The sequence below is a fragment of the Dromaius novaehollandiae genome, chromosome 12 (assembly GCF_036370855.1).
Source record: "Dromaius novaehollandiae isolate bDroNov1 chromosome 12, bDroNov1.hap1, whole genome shotgun sequence".
In the NCBI taxonomy this organism is placed as follows: Eukaryota; Metazoa; Chordata; class Aves; order Casuariiformes; family Dromaiidae; genus Dromaius; species Dromaius novaehollandiae.
In genome coordinates this window covers 16,346,132-16,364,843 of record NC_088109.1, presented here as the reverse complement: position 1 = coordinate 16,364,843, position 18,712 = coordinate 16,346,132, and the positions used below count along the sequence as shown (strand labels likewise).

The following is an 18,712-nucleotide window of genomic DNA, read 5'->3' as shown; positions in this document are numbered from 1 at the left end:
ATACAGGGTCTTGTAATTACAAATTAATTTAACTTTTCTCAAACATACACAAAAAGTAATAAATGAGAGATTGTAAAGTCTGGTCATGCACTAAAGTCTTAAAGATTTATCTGATTTTTGTAAAAGAAATTTAGTATTCTCTTCAGTATTATAAGTATTAGACTAATGTATCTTTCAGAGAAATCCACCTTTAATTTGTTTATTGACAATATTAAACTATTACAGCCTAAAATGAGAATTGAGAATTAGTATTGTGGATTATCACTGCTAGGAATAGATTGGTTTTAAATTAACTCTAGCTAGTGCTACAATACTGTAGTCATACTTCCATCCATTACCATTCTCTCTGTCTCTGTCTCCTTCTCTCTTCAGGTGTATATGCCTCAAATATTTTAGTTATGTCAGATATACAGTCTGCCAGCTGTACTGAATGCTCTTCCAAAATGAAAGACAGCATGTATACAAATACAGTTCAAAATCTTGTTAGTGTCATTTTACCCACGAAAGAAGGACGATCTGAATTGGCATCCTTTAGAAGAGGAGATAACGTTGTTGAGCCCTGTTCAGTCAATAAAGAGCAGCTCATTTTCTCCCTGAACCAATCACTGAGAAAGAAACATAAGGTTCAATTCAGACAGTCTTGTACTGTTTTTCCTTAATAGCGAGCTACCTGAATCCTGAATGGCTTCCCATGTTGTTCCCTCAGTTAAGCTATATTCCTGTTGTTCTAAATATCAGAGGCCTCCATTGACCACTACTGGTATGATCTGGATTGTGTTTATATCAACGAGTTGAAGTTTGTTTAATGAGGCGTACATTGTCATGAAAGTGAAAGCAAGTTTCATATGGCTTTAAGATAAACTCAATATGAATGTATTAGTTTATTTTGTAATTCTTCATGGGATAATTGCTGTTTACATGCTCTTGGAACACACTGAAGAATTGCAAGTAAAAAAAAAATAGGCTCTGTTTATTTTCATGATATTTCCATCTCAGCCACAGATGGGACTTTTATAACAACATTCTTATTACAGTTTGAACTGGTTTTCTTCAGTTTTTCTTATGTTCGTATGTTGTGTGAACCTTGGGAAATAGTTTTGCAGCATTATAGCTGTGCATTATTAATATGCTTGTTGGTGAAGTGTGCAGCTGCACACATGCAGCACGTTTAATTTTTTTTCTCTGTTTTTAGTTGGACTGATCCAGCAGTTTCTGACACTTCAGATTTTTGTGCCATTGGGACAAGACTTCTCCACTGAGTTACTGTAAGATGCATAAAATTTCTTTGCATATTTAATGTAAAGTGGATGCCTGATTGCAGCCATTAATTATAGTGGCAGATTTTGCATTTAAGCGTAGTGACTTATCAAGTCAATGCGAGGTAATTAAGCTAATGAGATCATTATTTCTTGTATGTTTTAAATACTGACATTCCTCTGAAGACAAAACAAATTCTCAAAATCATGAATGAAGATGGTGAGAAATCTAGAAGAAATGGGATATGAATTTATCAGACAGAGGTATATGAAAGTATTGGCTCATGAGGGTTTCCTGAAAAATTAATAAGAAGTTTATAAATAAATATTTCAGGGTCCTTTGGTTCGGGGGAATAAAGAAATATATGTTTTAATTACTTTTAAAAAAAGAAAAAAAGGTTAAAGCTAAAAAGCTAGAATATTTTGGAGCATTTAATTGGTATAATTCTTTCCATGCTGTAAGGGAAGAGAGATGCAATAAAACCAGACTTTTTTCATTAGTTGAATATGGAATGATTTAGTACGCCTTTAAAGCTTGGGCACTTTGTCTGTCTTCGTTGGACACCATTCCCCTCTACTGGCACCACCTGTTTATAACCAGCAAAACCCAGTCTGCTTTGTAGCCAATAGAACACCTAATATTTGGACTAACAAAAGAAATATTATCCCGTTAGAAGCCCTGCAAGAAAAGGTGGGTTGAGTGATACGCAGTTAAACTCAGTAAGTGCAAGCACTAAATTGTATTTTTGTTTGTCTTTTATATAACTTTGCATTCATCAGTACCTATATAGGTGCCAGCTTTTCTTGATTGTCTTAGGTCTCTTGCGTCTGCAATAAGGGGAAACAACTCTTGTAGGTTTAAGTCAAAAAAGGGCAAAATGAGACGCGGTCATGTATCATTTCAGCTATGGCATAGTAGAGAAAGTGTTCATTATAATGTGAATGATCTATTTCATGATGTTAGGATGATGTACTATTTTGTGTTGAGGGGTAAGTCAGTTATCTCCTTTGCCTTCAAATATGTGGAGTCATCTTGGAATGTTTTGTTAGTTTGACAAAGAATACTTCTAATATGAATTGAGTCATATTTATTAAACTTCATACTCTTTCTTGATAGCTTTGTTTGCCTTTTCTTATTTCTTCTGCCCTTCATGGCAGTGATGTACAGCTATTGTCATTAAGCAGTTACACACTTTGTGGTGCTGAAAAAGTTCTAAAAATAAGATCTATGTTTCCATTCAATTAACATGAAGAGTCTTTATATATGTGTGTGTGTATATATATAAAAACTGAGAACAGCCATACTGATTCAGACTAGGGATCCACCTACCCCAGTATATTGTCTCCAACAGTGGCCATTGGGGAGATCCCAGCAACTGTGGGGTCTGTTACTGTTTCCTGGTCTTTTCAGATCTTCAGGCAGAGCATGGCTAGGAAGCAACCACTGGCTCCTTGGATAGCTCCAGGTTGCAATGGATGTTGTTACAGGTGCTCTGCTCAGTATCTTTCTTCTGTTCCCTGTCTGTACATTTTTGATTATGTGACCTTTATGCCCTTTCCCTTTTTTCATTTGTTGTCCTCCAGAATCAGCTGGTTTTATTCTTGTTTTTCATTCGCTTTAGCCTTTCTCTCTGCAGGAGAGCTTTAAGGTTAGGATTAGGCTAGCAGTGGGCCTGAGAAAGACAATCTGGTAGGAACACTGGCCATCAGCAGGTGCCTAAAGAAGAGTATGAGAAGAACAAACATATGATACCTACCCTTAGTAATCTCCTACTTTCTGGCTCTTTTTAGCTCAGGATTTCTTAAACCTTTTGTGTTTTGTTTTTTTTTCCTGATCTCAAGGATTTGTTCAGTCTTCCCTTGGAGCCTTGTAAGCTTTATTCTGCACCATGCTCTAGAGAGGATGTCTGCTGTGCCCCTACCTATTGTATGAAAAAACACATTGTTTTGTTTGTTTTGGTTGGGGTTTCTACTAGCTTCATTTCACAGCTTCTAGTTCTTCTATTGGATGAGATGGTTACCAAGCATGCCTATCCACCATGCCATTTTTTAGAAATGAGGTCTGTAGACATCTATCATATCTCCCTTTGCTGCCAAAGTCACCTCTGTCTAGGCTGAAGACTTCTTGCCTATTCAGTTCCTTGTATAGAAGCCATTCCAGCCCTTTGACTATCCTTGATGTCCTTGAAATGAGGAGACCTGAACTGCACACTATATTCAAGACATGGAAAAGTCATATGGGTTTACAGAATAGCACAGTTTGTATTTTTTCTTGTTGCCTGTTCCCTTCTAATAATTTGTAACGTTTAATCTGATGTTTTTGATTGTCGCCAAGCTTTTGTTAAAAAAAAAAGAGGCTTATTTAGGGCGTATTTATCATTTTTTAGGATGTCAGTACCTCAGTTGCAAAATGTTTTTCTTAGATAATGAATGCATTGTGCAGCTAATACGAAATGCTTTATCATAGAAGTGATTATGATAGGGATTAGTATTTTCAAAAGAGTCCAAAGAGTTAGGAACACATTTTCCTTTTTAAAAAGCTTACGAAAGCTGCTAAAGGTTTGAAGATTTCTGTTTAAACCTTTCTGGAAACATTTTTTTAATGGTTCTAGAATTGGCACTTGCCAGGGCTTACTGTTCCTCAGTGGATTTATAATAGTCCATGCAGGTATTTCTAGCCTCAGTGATTTGTGAGGTAGTGGGTCTTTGTAAGCTGTGTCACATGGTAACATTCTGCCTTCCTCCTGCAGTGTGCTTCAGTTCCAGCAGGATTTTGGAAGCTGAAAATTGAGAAAATCTCAAAAGGATAAATTAACTTATTTAGCACAGAACTTCACTAGAGAATATTTTTGCTGGCTTGAGAGAAACTTGAAAGAGAAGATAGGGTTCAAAATACGTGTTATAAAGACAGTTTTGACTGTATGCATTAAGGTCCTACTGCAGAAAATACTAACATTTGGTTAATTTAAACTGTAGACAGGAGAGTTGGTAACTGTTGAGTAGACCATAAAAATGCAGGTTTCCAAGCAACTTCTGGCAGTTATATTTTCCTTTTGTCTTTAATTTCTTTTCTTACCACATTTTCTCTTATGGCTTCTTTCAAGGTAGTTCTTATTTCTTATCTCATTTTGATTTTTCTTTTTTCCTGGATATTAAAGAATCTCTAACATAAGTTATTTTCAGTCTACCTATTTTTTCTGCAAAACAAAGAAGCTCTTGTGTGTCAAACCACACTGACTCTTCTGTTCTTTGATGATTTTCTGAGTGTAATTCTGGTTACACTTTCTGCTCCTATAGTTTTAACGGCTGTGTTATTTCCAGAAGTGTATAGCAAAAGGGACTCGACGAACAAGACATGACATAGTAAACAGAAACCAAGTACAGACACTTGCTTCTCATGGACATTCTGTAGACAGATGGCAGAGGCTTAGTGCCAGGTTCAGGAACTTTATCTTCAGATCATCTGCAGTTTTGTATTGGCTTTGTTTATTTTGAGTACTTCTTGCCATCCAGCTATACCTCTTATCAAGAACCTCTTCTCCACATTTTCTTCTTTCCTTCTTTTCCCTTTCCATCACTGGTTTTCAGTAATAAATTTTGTATTAGAAATCAACTCTAATATATTGATGTAGCTGTAATTTCCTTCAAGACTTGCAAAATAGATGTGTATTCTGTCCTTTCAGGCTCCTGATGACCTAGTAAATAATGAAGACAAGTTGTTCTCGCTTCACATTGCTTAGACATGTTAGTGATAAGTGACTGCTGTTCAGTTCTTTATATTTCAGATTTTTTAAAGGAATTTTTTACTTGGTTGTGAACAGAATATTTATTATCCTGATGCTTCCTGGAGTTTAATGTTCCAAGATGGCTTCTTGTGTAATGTTTAACTAACTGGATCTTTCAGTAGCTGCAAGTGAAAATAAGAGCATATTAAGCCACCATACCTGCAAAGGTTTACTTTATGTAAAAAAAAAAAAACAAAAAACCAACAACAAAAAAACACCTTAGCAATTTTTATAGTAGCTGCACATAATGGTTTATGGTACATTTCTTCCTCTCCTATATATAGATGGAAATGTTATGAATTTAGTTTGAGGCTCATCCTCTCTTTTGCAGTCTGTTCAGTGATTGATCTGATCAGCAAACTAGAATTTCGTCAAGGCCATCCATCAATGCTGGCATCAGCTGAGCGAAACCTTCTAACTTGCTGCTATCAACCAGTCATGCAAGATTCCTGCCATAAATAGTGAAAGTGCAAACAACTGTTTAAATTATCTGTCTTGCATTTTCTTGGAAGACATTTAAGTGGAAATGTACCCTGATACTTTGTTAGGTGGCATGATTAGCTGATAGTAAGTATCAGCACATTAACAATTATTGATCTGCCAAACAAGTACATAAAATAGATTGTGAATGGAAAAATTCAGTGAAGCGTAATAGAATTAGAGCTAAGGTGGAGTGCATGTAATATGTGCAGCTTTTTTGAAGCAAATAGTAGTAAAGCTGTTAGTAATACTGGATATAGCCATCTGTTGTAAATATAGTAGTCAATTGTTAAATTGTTGGGATTATGCATTTTGCTGCCCTTCTGTAAGTCAATGTTTGGAAAATATTTGTTCATAAAAGAAAACGCCGTCTGGCTCGTGTTGGCATTCTTGGTTTATCTTCCAGAGTATGTGCAGGTGCTAGCACTTCTGCTTGACATTTTATCAAGAGCACAAACATTCATTCTTGTTAAAATACCATATAGCCATTCATTTGTCATACTTTATTTTTGATATGTTTATTTTAGATGTTAGGTATCATGTGAAATTAGTAAGTCATGTAACTGTAAGTGTTAGAGCAAATGAACAGACTTGTTGAGGTGAGAAAATAGATGTTTAAAATTGTACTATAGCCTCCAAAAAAAAAAAAAAAGGACAGTGGTCTGAGAAGAGTCAGAAGCTCTATTTCTGGTTGTACTACGGAGGTGCTATTTGGCCTTGTGTATGTCCCTTTAAGTTCCTCCACTTTTTTTTTCCAATCTCTTTATCAAAGTTAGGGGAGTAATATTTATCGACTTATTTTGAAAGGATAAGTACAAAGACTTAAGTAATTCATAGCTGTTTGATACTTTTTTGATATGAAGTGCTAAAAATAGGAATGATAGTAAATTTTAAAATCTGGTGGTTTATTAAGTCCATTTTCATTAATATGCAGGCTACTCTCTGCTGATAGTACAAATTTAATATTTGACATATCCCATCACTGAACAGAGGCCAATTTAGGGAGACTCCATGTGTGACCGAAAAGAGAAGTTTTCCAGTTTTGTATTTGGGCACCTAGATAGGACAGAAGATAATAACAAAATGTGTTCATGCTGATATGTTCAGTCCCTTTTTTATGTATACCACTTCTAACTCATGCATCTCAAAATAATTTACAAAGAAAGTCAATATCATAATCTCTATGATGCATGGGCATCCTTGTTTCTTCTTGACATAAACTAAATCACAGAAATGGTCAGGTGACCCAACAAAGTCGGTGTCAGAACCAGGTGTAGTACTTAAGTCCTGATCCATTGCTGGAGATGTTAAATGATACTGTCACAATGGTAGCCAGCTTTATGGTGCTTCTGGCTACAAATTTAAATCTCCAGATGGTCAACAGCTATGAATCATGCACGGCATACTTTGTAGAGCTGAAGTTTGAGATCTCCTGTGAGATCCCTTCACCCCTGTGGCATGAAAATCTGCACTGCAAAAAAGTGTATGGTCAGTGCAAGGTGCTTTTCAGTCACAAAGAATCCTGCTCGTGTGTCCCAGAACTCAGTGCCCAGTATTAACGCACTGCGGAATTCGGCTTTGCTGCCCCTTCCTTTAGTTACTCACCGCTTTACGGACTGCCTTGCTAACTTGAATGTGCTGAGGATCACAACATGATCACTCATTCACTCTAATATTAACTGTGTTTCTTTATTCTTCATAATGTTTCCACCTTTCTTTCAAGGCTCTTTTTAAGGCGCTATGTCTTCCAATAGCAAAATAGCTGAGCAGTTTGCTCAGCTAGTAGTCCGCTGTACATAGTAGGATTGTCCTTAGACTAGGTCTTTGCTTGCCACTGGCATTCACCAGCTCCAAAAGGCATCAAAGTTTGTTATAAACCTGATCAGCATCCTCTAGTAGATACCTTCTGAGGAGAAGAACATACACTATTTCAGAGCTGCTTATATTAATGAGGAATAATTTCTGTGATAAAGAGAGTAATCTTACACAATGCACTGTAGTCTTTCTTTTTTTTTTTTTAACTTTGTCAGTATAGTCTTATTTATGTTTAAGTTAATAACTACAGCAGGGAAGTGAGAGTAAAAGACTGTTGTGTGCCCTGGAAAAATATATGTAATAGTAAGGCTTTCATTTTAAAATATAAAATGATACTTTAAGTTATGTCCTAAAGTGTGAACTTGAAGTACTTTTGCTTTTTCCAGAAAGTTATCTGTCAGATTTTGTGGCAGATAGTCCATCTGAGTCATGCTATTTCAGTATTTTTAACTCTTCCCTTGTACTCGATGGCTATTCCATTTGAAATGTGAGTGGAAGTCTTTAGTTCAGATTATCTGGATATGACTCAGGAGAGCAATTAAGTAATCACATCTGTGCAAATAGTAAGGTAGCTGTCCAAATGTTTTCTCTATTTCATTGTCACTTTGCAGGATTTTGTCAGCTATTTATGATTCTGTTGTTTTAGAAGAAATGGAATTAGGAGTTGTTACATACAGCATCAGAAACTCTCACATCTTCTTTTCTCTCATAAAGAGGTTTTCTGTTTGCATCCTTTGCTATAATAGAAAGTCTGTCATTTGTTCCGTTAAGCTATTAAGCTTTATCTTTAATTTTCCAGCTTGACTGATGGATGGAATAAAGAATTACTGTATTTTAGGATCCAAGAAAAAACTTCTAAAAATCCAAATTTAATGTTATTGGGTGCTTGCCACAAACATGAGCTTCCGTTGGAACAGTTTAGATACACAAGCACTTTATGGTGGAAAGAAAGAGGTCTTGTCGAGATGCTAAGGAAAACATACCAAGTGGAGATCAGTCCCCATTATAGGACTGCTTCATTCTGGGTAGCAACTTGAAAGAAGGTAGGAATGAAATTTGTCAGCAGTACCAAAAAATAACAACTATCAATTGATGCAGGGATGCACAGATTGTATCCCACTTTGGCAAGAAAGATTAACTCAACTCAAGACTTTTTGATACTTATTCCTCTTCAGGACTATTGGAATTTATGATGAGGCTTTTCTTGTTTGTTTAATCAAATTACAGTAATTTGGCTTCATCTCTGGTGTCTTGCCTTTAGTTAATGGAATTACTCCCAGAACTATTTTATCCTACTATTCATAGTTTCATGAATATATTAAGATGTTTTCCTTCTGTTTTTTTTCATAACCATGTGCTGGCAGAAGAAATATGTGGAAGGACTACAGCCATTCACAGAATCACAGAGTGGCTGAGGTTGGAAGGGGTCTCTGGAGATTGTCTAGTCCAAACCCCTTGCTTAGAGCAGGCTGCCCAGGACACTGTCCAGTCAGGTTTTAAACATCTCTGAGGATGAGGACTCCACAACAACCTCTCTAGGCAAACTGTTTCAGTGTTCAATTGGCCTTAGAGTAAAAAAGTTTTTTTCTTCATTTTAAACAAAATTTCTTGGATTTGAATTTGTGCCCATTGCCCCTTACGCTCTCACTGGATACCACTGAGAATCTGCCTACATTTTCTTCACACCTTCCCATCAGATATTTATACACACTGAGCCTTCTCTTCTCCAGGCTGAACAGTCCCAGCTCTCTAAGCCTCTCCCCATGTGACAGGTGCTCCAATCCCTTAATCACCTTTATGCCCCTTTTTTTGGATAAATGTTAGTTTCATTCTGGAAGTATTTCTGGTTTCTAGCATGTGATGGCATTCACTGTTTCTGCAGCTGTAAATAAGGTATTTTTATGAAGCCATCTTATATCAAGGATTGTATTGTTCATTCAGTTATTCGGTATAAAATTTCAAGAATGAAGAAAGACTACTTTGAAGGTTTTGAGTTGCAGAAGATTATCTTGTTTCCTGATTACAAGATATGGCTATTGGGGAGAGGACATTTTCTGAGAGATAGAGGTCTACTTTGTGCATCTGAACCTTTTAATATTTTTGTCAGAAGTGCTATCAGCAAGAGGGAAAGTAGCAGCTAAAAAGAAATGACTTGCTTGGCATCATACTAAGAAAGAATGAGATGATATAGTTGAATTGGAATGGCTTGCAAGGTATATATTTTCCAAATAAAATATTGGAGACATTGGGTATAACTGCAGCAGAGCAGTAGAGCTTGCTCTACTACAACCATACAGAAAAGAGTGTAGCAGACAGCAGTCTAGTTCTGTCCACAAGGAAGCAAGACGGGAACTGCTATTCAATGTCAGTAATAAAAAAACCCACTTCTCTTAGACTCTTAGCATCTTGACAGCACAAGGCCCATAACTAACTGATTTTTTCTGTTTCTTCTCTGTGGTAGCTTTCTTCCTTCTTTTCTTTTACAGAATGGAAAAAAGTTAAAATTATATTGAATCTTTCTAGAAGTTTACATGACACTCTCTCCTTAGTAGAATCCATAGAGAATGTCTCTTTGGAAGAGTCCCTGAGCTTTTGTTTTAGTGCTTACAACATCCAGATTTGCATTCTGCCTGTTAAAGAAATCTCTTTTCCCTGGCCTCCTGTATTTCTTCAGAAGTCTGTTGTTCCTGTGCTTTTTCCTCCACACTTCTCAAGATCTCTAAGTGTTACCTAAAGATTTTTGTTCTCTGATAAAACTGAGCATCCGTTAACAACAGTTTCATTCTCAGTTCATCCTTCGCCAATATCTCTTTCGACTGTCTGGATTTTCATGAATTATTTTTCCTCTGCCCTTTTTGAGAACGTATTTGTCAGTACTTTTTGAGAGCTAGTACTGTATCTTCCTTTTCCAGCAGTTGCTTTCAGTACTTGAATGTATACCCTCTCCATGCACAGTTACTGTCATGTTTCTGAAAGGTATCAAATGGGGCATTTGTGACTTTTAGTGTTGGTTGAACAGATACAGAAATGTACAAAATTCTGTTTTATTTGAGGAATGGAGTATGTGGTCCACCCAGAACTAACTTTTGCAGATGTTGAAATTTTCTCTTCTTTTGATAGTTAAAGACTGTGTGTTTAATGGAATATTTTTGCAGAAGGTTCGTTCTTTTTGTGTTTGTTTTTTTGTTTTTTTTCCCCCTTCAGTGATCTTGCAGCTGTAGAACAAGAATACTGTCAAGTGGGTAATTTCTTGTTTCTTCCACAGTTACTGTAGGGGAGAAATCAGAAAAGTATCTCATAATTTTATATGAAAAAAATTTGTGTAAAAACTGTAGCTTTGAAATTACTTTGTCAATGGACAGACACATTTACCAAGGTGAGAAAAAAGAAAGGAGGATGCTGGGGCTAAATCAGCATCACTTAGAAACACTGAGGAAATTGCTCACACCTGGAAATTCAGGTGGCTAAAAAGTTGAGTGTTGTCATCTTCAGTTATTTTGATGATAATCTCTCTTAGAGTATGTTGTGAGAAAGTTTATAATACAAAAATAAAATCCAGCATATCCTACCAAAAATAAAGCGGGGAATGGTGATGTAACTAATCCTGACTGATACATAAACTCTTAGATTCTGACTAGCCTACAAAGCTGGTGAACTGCTCAAGGGAGAACAAGAGAAGTTTTAATTTGTCAGTAACAAATGTAGGTAGAGAAGAAATAACATTCAGAGAAGCATAATTATGAAAAATTATGAGGCCAGTCTTTTCAAACTTGAATGGCAAAGCAAACCATGAGCTTTCTGCCCTGTTAATGTTTCAGCAAGAGACAGTAGAAAAGATGAAAGGTTACTCAGAATATCCTCTAGTTGAGATTTCGTTGAGGATTTAAGGATTCTGTCAATGTCATATGAAAATCTACTTGAATCAACCCTTCAGACTATCATTGTGGTTGATTAGAAGCCAGTATGGTTAATCATTTGCTTGAATGTGATTATTTTTGTCTACATAAATTTCGTTTTTAATTTGCTTGCTCCAGTTGTAGACTGTTCTTTTGCATAGCTGTCTTAGTCTACAGGTGTTAATAATTATCCCTTTAAGGAAAGGAAGTGAGGGCATGGCAGAGCCTACCTATTCTTTCTTGCAGTTCAGAAGTAACTGGTGAAGATTGCTCACCCATAGAGAATATTGCTAGCATTGTTGTGATCTGTAATGCACACAGCAATAGTGATCATATATAAGAACAGATAGTGAGGTCCATGGTGCCACAAGCGTTCCCAGCTTTATGCAGCAGCTGTATCCATACAGATGTTTCCTTGTGTTTGCAGTCACCATTTTAGAACATTAGGATTTCAGTTTATCCAAGAATTATCCAAGATTTAGGGGTAAAGTTTCATGAAGTTTCATCTGTTTTGATAGAAGGTAGTACTTAAATTTCAGCTTGCTTTTCTGGAGAAACTGCATAAAAAGGCCAGGACACACAGACATTTCAGGAAGTGAGGGAGGCTGACCAGATACCTACAAGCTGTCCTATAGTTATTGTCTATCAAAGAATAAGACATGGTGCTGTTACAGATGAGAAATAAAGGAAGCTATTTAAACAGGCAGTTGAATTCAAGTACCAGTTAAAGTCCGTAATACAAATGTACAGTGAGGCAGATTCTGTAAAATCTTAGTTTAAACTTGAAAAATGGTAACTCTTTTCAGTATCTTCATTCTTACCTTAACTGTGTATGATCCTTTTGAGGAGGGGGAAAAAAAAAGTATGTGATCCAAATCAGAATACAAAATATGGTTCCTTACTTTTCAATCTGATCTTTACTGGTAGGCTTTTAACATGAGCTCAGTACAGCTGATGATCTTTTCTTAAATCTTGCCACTAACATTTAGGTATTTTGTTTCATTTTAAATTGTTAGATGAAACCATTTCACTATTCTTTCTGACCCTGAGATGCTTTCATTCACATATTGCTTTACAAAAGGGATCAGAGCAAAAATGATGATAAAATAATTTCACTTATTGAAACACTAAATCAGTCTGTTTCTTAAAGTGAAAGTGCAGTGGGAATCTAATGGCATAGACCTTGATGAGAATGATTTTGTTACGTTGTGCAGGAAATTGAAGGAGGGAGTTAGAAAACAGTTATCCAGCTTTTTTGGTGATAAATAAGAATTACAGTTTTAGACTAAACTATTACATTCTTCTGAATATTTGTTTAGTGGCAAGTAAATTGAGATCTGATAAGTGGAAATAGTTATTCACAGATTACAGTGATCCGCCAATAACTTCAGTATCTTAATAAGAGATTTTTCTGTGATGTTACCAGTAACATACTTAGTTTCATACTAGAAAATAAATGCTTTGAGTCAAATGCAAATCCAGGTGATTTACAGTAGTTCTGAATTCAGCTGCTTGACTCTCATAAGAAGAACATTTTCAAAATAAATTTCCCATTAATGTTCACCCACATTGTATCTTGAAACTTGTGACTTCTGTTAAAACCTACTAAATCTGTGTGAGGTCTAATCATCCCCGTTAATGCCTTAAACCAGTATTCTCCAAATCATAGTGTGCATCATGCTGGTGATTAAATAGTTCCTTCCGGATAGTATTCAGCAATAGTTTGTATCTGCAAAGCAGAAGCCAAGGCAGGAGAAGTCAGTGTGGGAAGACAGAACTGAAGCATGAAAGTAGATGAGGACTAAATGAATAGATGATTAAGAACGGTAGGAAAAGTGGAGATCATTTTGGCGAGGGGAGGGGGAATGGAGGAAGGTGGCCTCTTTCTCTTTCTATGCATCAGCTGGAACAGAGCCAGAATGTGCAGCCTGTGCCAGTGCCTTCAGTCACTATCAAACCAATGGCACCTGGCAAATTAAAGTTAAGAACCTCATCCTAGACAAGTAAACATCATTTATCAACATTATAACTGATCCTTAAGATAAATTATAAACAAACTTTAGTTACAAAGTTAGTGGTATTTTAAGCATGCTTTCTCTAAACTGTACAAATATCTTTAGGAGTAAACTTTTTTAAAAAATAAAACCACACTTTAAACTGTTAGTAATTGAACAATAAATACGTTGGGGAAAAATACATGTTCTCACTAGACACTTTGGACCGGACCTACTGAGGGACAGGTTATCCAGCAGTAAGAACTATTCATTGGAAGACCAGAAAAATGGAATGATGCGCAAAAATACATCTCTCAGACTTGTTTCAGAAATAGCATATTGCTTTCTCCTCCGACCAGAGCATTTCTTCTGCCTCCCAAGCTCAAGTTAGATAAAATGTGTACAGTGAGTTCAACAGTTGTCACAGAAAGCAGCGTTTCCTTCTTCAGGCTGCTGTATCCTGCATTGCATTGCAGTTGTAGTGTCTGCAAATGACCAGCTACTATAAATGCATTTTCTCAGGGTAGTTAAAAATGATCTTCATTTAGTGTAGCATGATACAGCACATTTAGCTTACAGGGTTGATGAAAATACTGTGTCCAGTCTTTACAGTTCCCCCCTTTTCCCCTAGTTACTTGTTTTTTAAAAAAAATTCACCCGATCTAAGATCAAGAACATTGTCTCTTTGTGTTGCAGTTTCTTCCCAAGTTTGAAAAGTACCCTGCAGATAATTATTTTAACCTGTATTACTTTATCTTTGACTAAATATATCTGAGATCTGTTAGAATTGATGACAGAGATGCTTTGCTTTGCTAAGTTTTAACTTGCTGGATAATGAGTCCATTTTAAAATGGTATACTATTAAATGAACAGAATAAACCTTATGGTGTTGGATGATGTCCTGATGATATAGTCAAATAAATTGCTGTCTCCTAAGGCTTTTAGGAGAAGCAAAGTATTAATTACATACCTTTCGGTTAGTGGATCTATTTAAGTAATATGGAGGAAGGACTGATTCCTGTTTGGCTGGTTGGTTGGATTTGTTGGTTAGGATGCCAAATACGGGAAAATTCAAGATCCAGTGTTAGTTTTGTCTTTTTACAGGGTAGGCTTATTAGCGATTCATGGACCGCAGTAATTGGAACAAACAGTTTAAATGGGAGAAACATGTCTGTACTTAAGAGAACTATTATATATAGCAGGTGCGAATGTGACCTTTCTTTGTCTTTCTAAACTTGAAAGGACAAACTGTATCTTTTTAATAGATAAATTCATGGAAAGGAAAATAAAGTGGAAAGGATAACAGCCAATAAACTAGAGAAAGAGCCTCTAACAAAATCAGTTAGAGGCATAAATAATTGCATTATAAGCATAATTTTTTTTAATTCTGGAAAAGATGTATGCACTAAACTTTCTGCACATTAATACTCATTAAGGTATTTTGTCTGTACTGAACAGATTAAAAACAGTTTTCCAGAATTACAGTTTCCTAAATGATTTGGCACAGTTATTCGTGCTTCAGAGGAACAGATCACCATGCCATAAAATAGGATTTACTCAAAACTTGATGGAAAAAGCCACATAGATGTGCTGATTTGAAAACCAAGATTGAACGCAGGAATCGCCAATTCTTCATCACTGCTCATGTTTCAAAAGTTTTTTTTATTCTAATGACAGGGTTTCCTGATTCTCTTTATATACCTGCCACCTATATTGCTGCCTTTTTATAGCAGCAGTTTAAGTGGACTTTGGGGGGTTTTTTCCTAATTCTCTCCAGAAAAAGATTTAGATTAACAAAGCAAGTTCCATTATATGAAAATAAAGCTGCTACTTCACAGCTTGTGCTCTTTGTGACCCATCAACTCTCTTAATCTTGTATTTTGTAGAGATTTTATTATTGAAATAAGTCTATTTTTATGAGGTCAGAACACAGTGCTCTGGATTTCAGCTGGTCAGGCATGAAGTTTAGTAACATAGTACTTCTTAGGAGACTGACTTACAAGCAGCTCAAAAAGTAAAATATGAATGAAATACAGACTGTTCCTGAATGAGGAAATTTAAGAATCTGTGACCATGGCAAATCATCTAACCATTACTATTCCTTTATTTTCCTAGCTGTAAATTGGGGGTGATTTTAATACTACGTAACATTTATGAAGCACATAGCTTTTATGGAGAAAAAGGTCCTGTGATTGCGAAGTACTTGTATACTAACATACTAATAGTTAAGCTTTACCAGAGGATTCTACCTGGATTTAAAGCAGAAAGTGTAGAGGTTTACATGAATAGTACATTATATGGGAGTTGCTCTTTACATAGCAACGTTAATGAAATACCTGCCTTCATGTTTGGTAAACTTCCAGGTTGAGTCATTTACAAGGAGAAAAACTCTTTCATTTTAAGAACAACTGAGCCTGATAAATGAAGCAGCCCTTCAACAGTCCAACATCTTTTTTTCTAAGTTGGTTTTAAGCCTTGAATTGAACATTAACAAAAGGTTATAAATTATTATATATACAGAAGCAAAGTGAATAGGTAATCTGAGGAGATGGGTTTATCTGCACTCTTGGGTAGTTGCTACCATTTACTCGCAACCTCACTGTAGTTACCATTGTGAGGAGAATAGTCAATCAAAGTTGAAGATATAAAACTGAAAATTGAATTGAAAAGTAATTTTACTTTCAAATGGTTTGCAAATGTAGATGTTAAGCGTGAAATGAATACAGTTAATGACCATAGCTGGGAGAGTTATGCACCTGCTGATCACAGGAGTATTATTATAAATGAGGTTGATTTTCCTGTTGACTGCCTCATTTTTCTCAACATGGTCTCATTACTTTTCTATCACATGTCTGACCCTTAGATATGAATACTGAGGCACAGACATAATAAAAATATATTAACTCTTATATAGATTTTTTTAATGCATCTTTGAAAATCAAGGAAGGTAGTACAGATGTTTCTTGTCTTTATAGGTTTAACATAGGTAATGCTTTTTGATAACATTAAAAAAAAGGCTGAGTTTCACAACCAGTACTCAGTCATTTTACAAGTGAGAGTCCTAAAGTTCCATCTCGTGTCATCTGAATTACTTCAGATAAGAGCTTTGTCACCCCTTTGTTTGGTTTTATTTTCCAAGAAGTAGTGTAGTTGAAAAGTCTGAAAATCACACCAACTGCTGAATAACTTTCTTTTCACAGGGAATAAATTATTTTACAGAACTTTAAGACTATCTTCTTTCTCCAAGTTTGCCCCTTCTTGTTCAAATGTTTCACCTAATTTCTATTGTAGAATATAAATACTGTTTTAAATTTACTTCCTGAAATGAATTTTAAACTCCTTTAGGTGTGATTATAACCATATGTCTAAGGTTTGTTTCTTCTATATAACATACATGGCATCACAAAAAAAAAATCATATTTCAGACTTGCATTTCAGAGTCTGTTATAAATGTGCATGTTTTTATCTAAATGACTGTGTTTTCTGTTGCACTTCAGAATGTAACTGAGCTGCACATACACTAATGGCCTTTTTATTGCTAAGGTACCTAAAATTTCCAGAAGGGAGGAAGATAAAACTATTCAGATAAAAATAAATTATGAGGTTTAAAGATATTTCTCGAACCAATATTATGAAGTAAAATTAAGTTTTTAATGCTAGTTATTTGGAGATATGCATGACTTAAGTTTAAGCTCCTACTGCTTTGTCCTATCATCATTTAAAGCAGTATTCTCCATTGAGAATCGTGCAGTTTGTGTCAGCAGGCGTAGTATTTGTGTTTCTACACTCAGGTTGCTGCAGCTACCTGCTCCCTCAGCATAGTTGATCAGCTGCACACATAGCCAGGGAGGTGCAGGGGAGTTCGAAGCACCCACCACTCCGCTTCTTTGAAGTTCTTTGGTGCCTCAAATTCTTAGTGTCTCTGAACATCAAGATTTAGAACAGACTTAGAAAAGTAGAGCCATATCAAAGGGTGTATGAGAAGCAAAGTAATATATGGAATTGCCAAAATTTCTTTAAAAGTAAAATCAAGCCCAGAATATTACCGTTGTAAGACAGTCTGCAGTCCTGTTACAAAAGCACTCTGCAAGAGGCTTGTGGTATTATCCCCATAAGCATGTGTGCAGCCAATACTGAAATGTACTTCAGTCAAACAATAGCAGTGGTAAGGATGTAACATTCTCCCTTGGCATGGAAGTGGAAATTCTGTCTTTGAAGAGCACAGGATTTATGTGAGGAACTGCTAGTCTCTCAAAAAAAACCCACTAGTAGGCTCTTCCCTTCTGTTTTGCTTTGCCCACACATGTTATGAGAATGAACAGATAGAAGATCCAATGATCTGGAAGGAAGAGCAGAGGGACAGTAAGTTCTGGAAAGCTGGTGAACTTTCCGTCCACTTTGCGTGAAGCTCTTAACAGCTGCTGGGGAACAAGAAGGCACTCCTGTGGTTTTGTCAGTGCAGCTAGTAGAGCCCTCTGATAGCTGCGTATTTGCAGTATATTTTGTGCTGAATCCTGTTCTTGGTTGAAATCTTGAATTGCCCAGAATAAGTGAAGCATTGCTCTAGACTTAATGCCTTGCTAAACTGACCTCAGGATTCCTAATAATATGTCAGGATATTTATCAGCAAGTTTGGGCTGATAGCACTACACTAGTTCAGTTGCTACAGGTAGTGTTTATTAATAAGAAAGTGTTTTCAATTAAAAAAAAAGTTTACAGGACAGACTCACAATTCTAGAGGAAAAGCCAGCATTTAAATCTTCTAACTATAAATAATTATTTTTTAAAAAGCTAAATAGTGACAGAAAGTTGTCTCTAGTAATTATCTGTCATCTTCTCAGAGGGGGGTGCTAATTACAGAGAAATACCCATCTGTTAGAAATAGGCTTGTTCAAAAATAGTAGGTAAATTAATCGTGATTTCCCCATACAAACAGCAGCCTTTAAAGTAATGTCTATTCTACAGTACAACACGGTGGGACTGGTGGGGGATATCAAGATTGCGCTGCCCCCGAGACTTGAAGGGAGCAGAACATAAAAATGAGCCTCTTTATCAGTTTAAGGCAAACCTAATGTTTGTGATCATGGTCTAAATCTATTAGAGGTGTTCAAATTCAGTGTCCTTGGTGTCACTGAGAGATGACCTGAGTAGCAAGGAATAAACTTGTGTATTATAATTCATATTTGAAGATATGTGCTCAGGAAGTGAAACAGACATACAACGTTTTGTGTCTGTCTTTTAGGCAACAAAGAGTCCATATAAAATGACAGATGCATTTTTAGGAAAAGAAAGCAAATAACATTTTTCTAGTTAGCAGGTGACAAGTGTGTCCCAAGGTAATGCAAGCTTAAGGGGCAGAAACAAGCAGGATTATTGAAGGCTACTGGGTTCTCAGTTCATACAAATTACATTCTTTCATAGTCTGAAGGGCTATGGAAATCTAGTGAAGAGTGTAGACTGCTGAAATAAAATTAGCATGTAAAGTG

The 18,712-nt window shown here is 36.0% G+C and overlaps 1 protein-coding gene across 6 annotated transcripts in view; it reads left to right on the top strand.

The window, feature by feature from the left end:
* CFAP20DC (CFAP20 domain containing) overlaps positions 1-18,712 on the top strand; it is a 108,117-nt gene that overhangs the window by 10,339 nt on the left and 79,066 nt on the right. For all 6 annotated transcript variants that reach the window (XR_010391283.1, XR_010391284.1, XM_064519095.1 and 3 more), the window contains one exon: positions 1,193-1,265. Coding sequence is in view for 4 of the 6 variants with exons in the window: in XM_064519095.1 (XP_064375165.1) it covers positions 1,193-1,265 (73 nt within the window). In the remaining 2 variants the exon portion in view is untranslated. The remainder of the gene's footprint in view (positions 1-1,192; positions 1,266-18,712) is intronic.